Genomic DNA, 12,139 nt, shown 5'->3' with positions numbered 1-12,139 from the left:
CAGACTGAGATTAGGTGGACATATTTGATTTCAATTTAACAGTCCTACCCTTCAGTATTTTAATACTCTGCTCACAGCTAAATCTATTCAAAAATTTAAATGATTTATGAATGACATGCAAATCTTACAGGATAGGATTTTGAGCTTTGCTATAGAAATGTATCTTTTTTTGTTATGAAAATTGTGAACTTTGCTCACAAAAAGTAGTTGATTCTATTTGTGAGTGAATTACCACAAACAAGTAACTTTTGATTTTGTATAAAAAGGTATTAAATCTTCATAAAAACACCATAATGCAAACAACTCGTTATTGACAGTAAAATTTCATGTATTCATTCAAACATGTTTAGAGGATAGACTAGAATTATGAGTTGTCCTTTGTATTGAAAATAACACTTGCATAACAAATGCCCATGTTTTGCATGACAGTGGCTTATTTTAATGGTAATGAATAGTTTTGAAAAATAATTTCAAATATTTCAGTTATTGGTGATCATCCCTATTATTTTCCTTCTTAAAGGAACAGATTCACCATCTTCAGGGGTTGATTTGAGTCTTGAATACGTAAATAGTATCCAAAAGAACAAGAATCGCATCATTCTTTCTAAAATATCTCAGACTAAGAATTCCACTTTCTATTTCTGTCTTTTCTATAAATGGCACAGTCTCAAGAAAAGACGACTCATCATTTTAACTTTCAAATGCAAATAATTCTGGACACGCATGGATTTGAAGACTGAAATTTTCGAGTGATTAGCTTAGCTAAAAAAAATCTGAAATGGTCAAATGAATGGCAAACCCGTCTCTTCAAGTCAAGTCTTCAAGTGTTTCCTATGATAAGTGTAAATATTTTTCATTGATTAATATTGAATGCATTACCAAGTTTTGTCCTTCAAGATTCAGTGGAGTAAAAACGTGTTATAATTTATGTACATACCAGTCTATTGTGCTGGATATTTATTAATTTAATGATAAGGTAACATGCTGGCTCAAACCACAGGAATTCATTTTTTTTATGTTGTATTTACTCATATGACATTGATACTCTTAGTGTAGTCTTTAACTTTCATATATTCACAATAATACCTTTGTTAAGCCAATTTTACCTGTATTTTAGTTGAAGAAATATGAGATACTCTCCTTTTTAACAAAGTGTTACTTAATTGTTGTTTTAAAAGGTTCAATAAAGAACAATTACTGAAAATAAAATCAACTTTGAACAAACAAACAGACTCGAATAGAGGACCTTTTCCCTTTTGATGAAAATAAATATTACATTGAAATACAAGAGTGCATTTGCAAGATGACATTTTTTAATTTTGTCAAGTCATCAACTTTATTCATCAGTTTAATGTAGGTTTATCTTTAAAACTTCAATTAATTCAGAATCATCTAGATAAATTTAAAAGTAAAGATTTCAAATCACTGATTTTTGTATTGCCCTCAAGGTTAATAAACTTTACAGCCAAAGACATGAAATGAACTTGATGACTTATTTGTGTCTTAATACATTTATATTAAATGTATTTATGGTTTAAAAATGTAATTAGGCATAGGTATGACTTCTCAGTGGGGGATGTATTTATCAAAATTAATCTAATGACATCAGAAATCAGCTCATTCAGTCGTCTGACATACTTTTTGACATCAAAACTCTCGCCACGCCTCATTTGTTATAAGAAATGTCAGGTGGTTGGTCAACTATACAAACCTATTTATTCTTTTCATACCTTACTATGTTCTGTGTATTGCGTAGGTCTTTTGAGGACACTTAAGATATCTGATGATTTTTTATTTAATTCAGTTTAACAGTAAGTCAAGGTTAAGTCATTTTGATGATAACTAGGTTAATACATAACATACTATTTTGGTTGCTATTGAGTAAAATCTCAGCTTAATATATAAAAAGGTTTTTGACCCCCACGCCTGGTTTATCTTTTAAAATTTTTATCAGAAGTCTGTTTAAAGTGTAAATTTGGTTTTATTATTGTTTTAAACACCATATTGTATACTTCATTAGCTTTAATAATTCCCTATAAATTAATGCAAGCCTAGGATTAATGCCCTGACAAGGAATTGTATGGGCAAGAGCCTGTTCCGCAATGTTTTTCATATAATATAATAATAAATTAAGGTTAGAAGACAACCCAAATTTATTTTGGCAGCAGGTGCTTTTTAGTGATTAGGGTGATTGAAGAGTAACCAATTACTATTCAATATAAGGCACTGGCACAGGGTTAAAGTTATGTTTACAATAATTGTGATGCTAGTATGCAATGAACTACATGTAAGCATTCCAGGACGCTGGTAAAACAATATATTATGTTCTTGGAAACAACACCAGTAAAAACAAATGTCTTAAGCAATGAAGAGAGCTCTGAGGTAGAATTACCCAAGCTTTACTTTTCAATTAGATAGAAAACATGGTTTATATAATCTTACAAATGATGTGATTTCTTGTTAAATCTGACACATTAATGATAATGTAATTTGACTTTAATTACTGTCATTTTATAAATTATAACTGTCATATTAACAGTGTTATTTGTCCACCCTTACAGGTATTCCTCTCTTTTGAAAGAAATAACATAGAGTTAAAATGAAATAATCATAGTAAATACAAATAGAACAGTATTTGTCTGAATATTACCTAGCTGAATTAGGCCCTGAATGGTAATGCTTGGAAGCAAAGAGATTGGAAGCAAAGAGATTAGAAATTCATTTAAGGATTCATCCCCTAACCTACACATAAACTCCACTTCATTCTGCCACTGATAAGTATTGTGACATCAATTCTGAATTCTCCAGAATTCCAAAACACAATGGTTTCTTTATTGATAAACATGACCAAATTACCCTACAACTTTATTAATTTTTTTCAAAGTGACTTCCATATATAAACAAGAATTGAATTAAACCAATTTGGATTTTAAATTACAAAGAGAGACGGTCACTGTTATTAGCCAAGTCTCTTAAAGCATGTTTTTAAAGATTGCTCTGCCATTTAAAAGTGTTTTCTTATTATCAGTATTGATGTTTTAAAGATAGTTTGTTTTAAAGATTGTCTGTAAAGATATAATTTCAAGATAATTGTCTTAAAACCAGATTAGTTGCTTAGTACCTACAATTGATAATTGGTACATTAGACATGTTTTTAATGTTCTAATCCTTATTGGTCTAGCAAGGAAGGTATTTATAAGAGGGAATGTAAAAAATATGGTCACTCCAAGTTGTGTGTACTGTTGTTGGTTACAATCTGATTTGAATTTTGATATTGCTTTGTAAAAAGTGAGTTTCCCTTTTTCTAGATGTTATATCTTATTGAAAACTAAGCATGGACTCACACTTTGATGTGTTCACTTGGATACATGAAGGTTAAACATTATAAGATATATAAGCCGCATTTAGATACATGTAATTTGTTTTATATGTCAGCAATTACGCTTGTTGTATTTATTCCTTTTATGAGGCCAGGTTTTCATGTTTTATCTTTGACCAACTGTATCTTAAATATTTGGATTTGTAAATTTTGATGTGTATGTTTCATTTTCAACTTGTGATCTTATATAATCAAAAATTATTCTTTTACATTTCAAATTTATAATGTTAATGTGTTAAATAACATCAAAATGAAATTCAGTGGAACTTCTTGGATAACAAATTTGTGGAAGATACAAATTGATTAAAGTAAATTTCTGTTTCCTTGTCTCTGCCTAAAGATTTCAGTGACCAGCTAAAGTTATTTTTTGTATTCTAGTCAACAGTAAGGAAATGGTTGACATGATGTTAATTATTTACTTTGTAAACTAACATTAATCTTAATGTAAACATAGTAAACATTAACTTACTTATAAATTAACCTAAATTATGTTGAATAACATTTTTTATAACATGACTGAGCGGATTGGACAACATGATTGTGTCTATGAGGAAACATTGTTCTGATCTATATTGTGAGCTGAAACTTAAAAAAGACAAAATTGTCCTTAATATCAAAGAGACCTTTTCTACAAAAATAATTCCTGCAACTGCTTCTGCTGTTTACATTCCCTCTCCAGAGAGAAGACTGTTTCAATTCAAAGAGAATCTTAAAATGTTAATGTACATCTTCTTATACTTTCCTTTCATCTGTAAAATGTCTGATATCTGAAAATTGCCTTTGTTGCAATATTCATTTAGTTATTTGAAAAACTAAAACACTAGCTTAAAATATTTGAGATTATGTTATTTATTTGTTTATTGTAACTATTTCAGAGTAGAATGTTCTACTCAATCTATTATTATTATTTCAGAGTAGTGTTTTATACTTATTTTGTTATTATTTCAAAGTACAGTGTTTATTACTTTTTATTAAAAAGGAGTACAGTGTTATATTTACTATAGAATTATATGCATTGTAAATATTTAAGAGTGTTATATTTTTTGTTATCATTTCAGAGAACAGTGTGATGAAGAGTATAATTGTTATATTTATTGTTATTATTTCAGAGAACAGTGTGATGAAGAGTATAATTGTTATTATTTCAGAGAACAGTGTGATGAAGAGTATAATTGTTATTATTTCAGAGAACAGTGTGATGAAGAGTATAATTGTTATATTTATTGTTATTATTTCAGAGTACAGTGTGATGAAGAGTATAATTGTTATATTATTTCATAGAACAGTGTGATGAAGTGTATAATTGTTATTATTTCAGAGAACAGTGTGATGAAGAGTATAATTGTTATATTTATTGTTATTGTTTCAGAGTACAGTGTGATGAAGAGTATAATTGTTATTATTTCAGAGAACAGTGTGATGAAGTGTATAATTGTTATTATTTCAGAGTACAGTGTGATGAAGAGTATAATTGTTATTATTTCAGAGAACAGTGTGATGAAGTGTATAATTGTTATTATTTCAGAGTACAGTGTGATGAAGAGTATAATTATTATATTTATTGTTTTGAGTTCAACAGAAATACTCACAACACAAGGTTAGTGCAACTTTATACTTCTTACACTTACACAATATCACTTTGCATGGAATTATTGATCTATTCAGCATTTCACATGTTGCTTAGATCACAGTTACTAGATTGAAGTTTGAGAATCCAAGAGTGAGAAAACAGATACTTTTTTTTTAAATTGAATGTGTGACATTTCAAGAGAATGTCTATGTGTTGATGTTGATTGTTATTATTATTTTTAGCAGGAAATGCTTGTTGTTCGTACCCCTGTGAGAATAATGGAATCTGTACAACACAAGGTTTTGATAAATTTACATGTGATTGTACTGGATTAGATTATTATGGAGATCGGTGCCAACATCGTAAGTGTTTCTTTTATTCAGGTTAAATAACATTAGAAGAAATCATTTTTATTGATGAATCATGTTTTTAGAACAACTGTAATACTCACTTTGAGGTGCCCTCTTAATTAAAAACACGTCATAATGATACAAAAATGGCTATGCTGACATTTAAGTCAATGCAAAATCACTCTGCTCCATGTCTATCAGGACTGTTTTGAAGTTGATATTAAAATTCATGAAAATCAAATATCTTCAAATCCAATGTGCCATAAAAAATTAAAAAAACATTTGGCAAGATTTACTTGTAAAGGATTCTCTTGTGATGTGGATATGAACTCCACCATGGTGCTTCAGCAGTTGACAAAATATTCTATAGTTTAAAAAATCTTTCTTTGTAGCAACAACATGGAAGAAGTTTGTATTATTATTTAAACCCTCCTCAGATACAATTCATAACCTTCTAGTTGATAATAAATGGTTATGGAATATTGTTAATAATATTTCATTTTTAAAAAATGCTGCTATGAAAAGAATCTATCTTAGTAAGTACAATGTTTATTATTTCCCAATCTTATTAAACTTAGATTATAGTTGTATAATAATATCTCTTTTGTTTTCTGATATTTTTAGTCTACATTGTAATTTAAGAAGTTTTTTACCAAAAGCCTTTCCTTAAGATAGTATTTTTTAACCAATATGAATCTGAACATGTTTTTGTATTATTTCAGTAAGGTCCTTTATGGTCAATAGTCCTGCTGTATATGAATCTGAACATGAATATCCAACATTTCAAGCTGCTGTAAACTATACTTATTTTGCTAGAACATTACCTCCAGTTCCTCTAAATTGTCCTACTCCTATGGGAGTAAAAGGTAAATTTACTGACAATTTAATGACATCTCTTCAAAAGATATTTGTTCAGATATTTCACTGCTTTAACTTCACTGCTTAATCAGACAAGTTGATAATGTCGATATGGCAAGTCTGTTTTTGTAAAATTTCTGACTGAACGCTTGAGTTGATGTCTATACAGCATATCTACAAAAACTAATATCCTGATTGAGAAATTTTTGGTGGTCTTTTAAGGTATCCATTGATGTGAAGCTTATATTGTTTTTGTTTGTTTATTATAGGGAAGAAGGAACTGCCTGATGTTGATTTAGTTGTTGATAAATTTTTTAAAAGAACAACATTTTTACCTGAACCAATAGGCAGTAATGTTTTATTTACGTTCTTCGCCCAACATTTTACACATCAATTTTTTAAAACTGATATTAAGGCCGGTGCTGCTTATCAATGGGGAGGACATGGGGTAAGTAAAACTATTTATAATCCTTTACAAGTAATATCAATAAACTGTTGTCTAATTAGGATATTCAATTTATTTCAAGGGCTGCCTCCAGAGCTGAATCTCAAAGCCAATAATGCAATTTTGGAAAATTAACCCAGTAATAAAACTAACTGTCTAAATGTGCATTGCCAAAGTTGCATGAGATTAAAATTAGAATTTTGGAATTCAAAATCTACATAATCTATTTTGCTCCATTCTACAGGTTGATGTATCACATATTTATGGAAAAAATAAACAAGTTGAACTAGCTTTAAGATCTATGAAAGATGGTAAAATGAAGATGCAGGTTATTAACGGTGAAGAATATCCACCATATTTAAAAGATGTAGATGTTCCCATGACCTATCCACCAGGGATACCAGATACCATGAAATTTGCTTTAGGACAACAGGTAATTTTGACAATTTCAACAAGCAATATGAAAATTAGGTGTAGATGCCATTTTTAGAGATATTTTCTGAAATATGTGAAATGTTCAAAATTGAAAATCCAATTTCCTGTTTTCAGGTATTTGGTTTATTACCAGGATTATTTCTCTATGCTACTATTTGGTTACGTGAACACAATAGAGTTTGTGATATATTAAAACAAGAACATCCAGAATGGGATGATGAACAACTCTTTCAAACAACTAAATTAATTATTGTTGGTAAGTCTACTTTGCATATAAGATATATATATTTTGTATATATGTAGTTTATCAAGGTAAATAAGAAAGAAAGAAACAAATCCAAGGAAGATTTTACAAGGAAGATCACTAACTTCTCGAGGATCTTAAGGATCCTGTATAACAACAGATCCTTGGCATTGTTCCTTTCAGTATGAGCAAAAGATCTATCAAGAAGACATGGAATGAAAGGAAACAATATCAAAATACCAATATTCTAACAGACTGAGATAGAGCCTGTACTTATTCTTAAATCTAGTTGATATGACTGATAAATAATTTTTATCTTATCTTTCCAGGTGAAACAATTAAAATAGTGATAGAGGATTATGTTCAACATCTGAGTAACTATCATTATAAACTTTCATTTAATCCTGAATTATTACATGGAGAATCCTTTCAATATCAAAATCGTATCACAGTAGAATTCAACCACCTTTATCACTGGCATCCATTAATGCCTGATGACTTTAACATCAGTGGTACAGTTTATCCTATTAAAGACTTTGTATTCCATTCTGAATTAGTTATTAAACATGGTGTGAAGAATTTCGTCCAATCTTTTGTCAAACAAAGAGCTGGTTTGGTAAGTTTATTTTTATGAAGTTTAACATAATAATATTCTGTAGAAGTTCAATTTTCATTTTCTGGGTTCTGCTCATTTGATCCGTCCGATAACAATGTTTCAATATTTCGGCAATACTCTTTCCCTGATTATTTTGTTACATGTCAAGTTATTTGAGTCCAGAATCTATCAATCATCTTTGATTATCAGCATTGCAGCGCCAGCAGGGGTACAGGGGGGCATTTGCTGCCCTAGAAAAGTGGTTTGCACCCCAACTATACCCCCACTTTATTTTCAACAAATCTAAATATCTACCTTCTTTCTCCAAAATATTTGTCAGAATGCACAAAATCAATTCATTTTTTATAAAATTTTCTTGAAAGAACCCTCTGAGACGCACTATGAAAGGCTAGCGACTATGACACCACCACAGAGTAGCCAAACTTTCAATTTAGCCTCAGCAGTTGTTCCCCCATTGAGTCAGTCTGTCTCTTATTTCTACCCACAGTCTCGCCATTGATTATCAGATTAAAACTTTCTACCACAATGCTGAACAAATAAATGATACCACCTAAATTGAATATAAAGTGCTGGTAAATTTCTGGCTATTGGGCCAATGTGCTATAGTTATATCCCAGGTGAAGTTGGTTTCTAAATTCTATGTATTTTATTTTAGATGGGTCATCATAATCATTGTTATATGACATTAAGTGTTGTTCGAGACACCTTAAAACATGGGAGAGAACTCCGATTACAACCCCTAAATAGATATAGGCAAAGATTTGGTTTACCTGCTTTCAAATCTTTTCAAGAATTAACCGGTAAGTAGCATTTATAACTATAACTAAAGTCGAAAGGTTACCATCAGATATAAGCTCTTCGAGTTAGAAAGTTTGCAGTTTGTAGTGACCCTAAAAAATTGATTTGAATCAGACTTAAAGTACATGCTCACTTATTGCATATGAATGAAATGGAGTTTTAAGCTGTATTTTTTTTACGCTGTGTGAGCTTATTAGGAGGGGCAACACCATGTAGTATGCATTTCCAACTGTCAAATGAACTCATTTCTGCATTATCTCAATACAAAAATAAAAAGATTAATTATTTTCTTAACAGGTGAAACTAAACTAGCAGATGAATTAGAAAAATTATACGGTGATATTGATGCAGTAGAATTTTATGTAGGATTAATGTTAGAAAAAAGACGCTATAAAGCCATGTTTGGTTCTAGTATAGTGGAAATAGGTGGACCTTTTTCTGTGAAGGGCTTAATGTCTAATCCTATTTGTAGTCCAAAACATTGGAAACCTTCAACATTTGGTGGTGAAGTAGGATTTAATATAATAAAAACCGCCTCATTAGAAAAACTATTTTGTTTAAATATGGAGGGCGAGTGTCCTCGTATATCGTTCAGAGTGCCAGATTATGTTGAAGGTGATGTAGATGATTTAATAGCAAAAGTTCGTGATGAATTATAGCATAATAAATAAACTTTTAGAAGACCTATCATTACCAAATCATCCCATTATTAGAAATAGAATCTCATTGATTTCTTTTTGATAGAATATACGTGTTTTATAAATTTCAAGTTGTGAGTTTCATTTGTCATTTGTATATACAGTATTTTCATTTGTTTAAGTTATTTTCATTTTAAAACAAGACTTGATTTGTTTTATTTTTTAAAGCTATATTATATTGATCTGTTCACGATTTCTGGTTTTAGAATTGTTTATTTTGCGTAGATCCTGTAAAATATTAAAAACAAATGTAATACATAATTTAATCATGTGCCATATGTTATGTTATTGTTAATGTTAAGGTTCTTATATTTTTGTTTATATTTTGGTGCCAGTCATGTAGATTTACATTTGAATAAATGAATTTCACTTTGTAAATATTTCTTATTTTTTTGATTAGTCCAGTGGCAGAGAACCAAGGTATGTTTTGGACCACATACAATGTTATATTGTTTTTTCTGCTTTAGAGAATCACCTAAAACACATTGTAACTTTCATCCAAATAATGTTTCAACAACTTCTGGTTAAGTTTATCATTACTGGTGACCCAAAAAAAGTTTTAATTACAATAACAAACCAACAACTTCTCTTAATATCAGTCCAACATCTCCTACTCCCATACTACTAGGCTAACAACCAGTCCTGCAACATCCTCTACTACCAGTTTGTAGGCATCCCCTTCAACATCCCCCTAATACCATCTGATTGGAAGATGTTGGACAGAAGTGGTTCGACTGGTTTGGTGGCTGATCTAAAAGCTAAAGAAGTGGTTAGACTGGTGGTAGTAGGAAACACTGTAGGACTAGTATTAGATGGTGTAGGACTAGCATTAGGGTAGATTAATGGATTATTGGTAGAAGATGTTACTGTATTTGATGACTTGATGTAGGAAACTGGTAGTAGGGTATGCCAAAGGACTGGTAGTGGGTTATGTTGCAATACTAGTATTTAGGGAGCTTTTGATGTAGTACTAGTATTAAAGAATGTTGTTGGACAGGTACTATGACTGTTTATTATAATTTGGAAACTGGCCGTTTTTTGTACTCCAAAACATACTGGTATTTGGCCACCAGACCTATTCTCTTTAACATCACCCAGCTGAATCCATCATCACCTTCAAACAGCATTTCACCACCATGTGTTGATTTACAAAGTTTTAAACTGCAAAAATGTTCAGCATCAAACTGTATCATACTTTACACATCACACAGTGTAACACAACCTCACTTTGTATCACCTATCAAACAGATAGGCTTTGTCACACAGCATTACTTTGTGACAATGGATCACATAGTAATGGAAAGTGTTGAACAAACATGCACAACATTCACAGATCAATTTGAAATCATAACAGTTTTATTAATAAATTAAATTTTTTTGGACAATATTTCGAGAAACCTTCTTAATAAAGAAATAAAACATTAAAATAAGAAATGAAATGAAATGATGTATATCAGGAAGACATTGAAAAATCTTATATGAAATTATTCAAATCAAAACAAATGGATAAAACAAAATAAACCTTTACAATAACATAACAAATTTGGAAGACATGGATACAATTAAGAACATTAATCTAACATGCGCCATTAACAGTATCTATATATAAATATGGCACATTTTTCCTAATGAAAGAAACAAAAGATTATTTATGGTAAATGCCTTAATACATGAAGTCTTAATTCATGAAGGTCAGAAGTGAGAAATTTTAAAAAGTAAAAATATTTCATGGCCTGAATAACTACACTACAGCTTGTCAGGTTAATCAGAGGTTCTTAAGAAATAATGACAGGGAAATTAAGCTATATTAGCAGAGGAAGGATATTCAGACGGATATATTCCTGTAATAAATTTTGATTTATGATCACCCAACATACTCTTGTGACTGGAATATTTTGAGTTTGGAATGTTACAGAGGAAAGAATCCATGCACCTGGAAGAGTTTAAGTTTAACTGGCCTCAGTGCATGGTGTTATCAAGAGCGTTTCCTCTTAACTATGGTTTAACACATCCTGTTAATTAATTGAATTGCCTTTAAATGTAAGTGTCGTTTAAGGGGTCCATTGCAGAGTTGGAAATATTTACAATGCATCAGAACTGCCTCTGATGTTGCCATAAAGGAAAAATCTCTCCTTCACTGCTCAATTGCACTTGAAACTTTCTGATTTGAGAGTCTACATAATATATTGACTTAGTTCATCAAACCAGCATCTCACCAGTAGATGCATCAATCATTTTCTCCATAGGAATGTCAGGGTTCATGTTCTGTTCTGCTTTTGCTGGTTTATAACGGCCTTGCCATTTCCGACTTTGCTTCACACGCCAGGCTACATAGAGTAATACTAATATTAACAATATTAATAATATAAAAACACTGGCTACAATGATACTAGTATTTGATGTGGCTGGGTCTGGAGCAGATTCACAATATCTCCCTGAAATGAACAATAGAGAGATAAAAAATTATTTAAAGTGAGAGGAACAGAAATCGTTGTGGTGATGCCACAGCATTCTCATCAGAATGTAAAGTCAGGCAACGCCACAGAGTGTGTAATGCAATGAGGAATATTTTGACAGGATTGTTGCATTAACTTACTCTTTTTGATCAAATTGTAGCGCACAGAGCCATGTTTTTTATTGCCACATCTAAATGACTGGACGTGTTTTTTAATGTCATCCCCTTGAATTGCATTTTTGACAAATGGAAGCCATGTTGAAATATGTGAAAGAAATATCCCCATAACAA

General features: G+C 30.6%; 1 protein-coding gene across 1 annotated transcript; it reads left to right on the top strand.

Moving 5' to 3' along the window:
• Positions 1–5,190: 5,190 nt before the first annotated feature.
• LOTGIDRAFT_139178 (hypothetical protein) lies at positions 5,191–9,354 on the top strand (the record flags this gene model as incomplete). The annotated part of the gene is made up of 9 exons (XM_009049331.1): positions 5,191–5,317; positions 5,692–5,835; positions 6,022–6,165; positions 6,427–6,605; positions 6,847–7,035; positions 7,152–7,293; positions 7,611–7,897; positions 8,553–8,697; positions 8,993–9,354. Coding segments are annotated over 9 exons (1,719 nt in total), but the record flags the coding sequence as incomplete, so codon positions are not given.
• Positions 9,355–12,139: the final 2,785 nt, after the last annotated feature.

Source organism: Lottia gigantea, assembly GCF_000327385.1.
Source record: "Lottia gigantea unplaced genomic scaffold LOTGIsca_134, whole genome shotgun sequence".
In the NCBI taxonomy this organism is placed as follows: Eukaryota; Metazoa; Mollusca; class Gastropoda; family Lottiidae; genus Lottia; species Lottia gigantea.
This window is presented reverse-complemented; position numbering and strand designations above follow the sequence as displayed.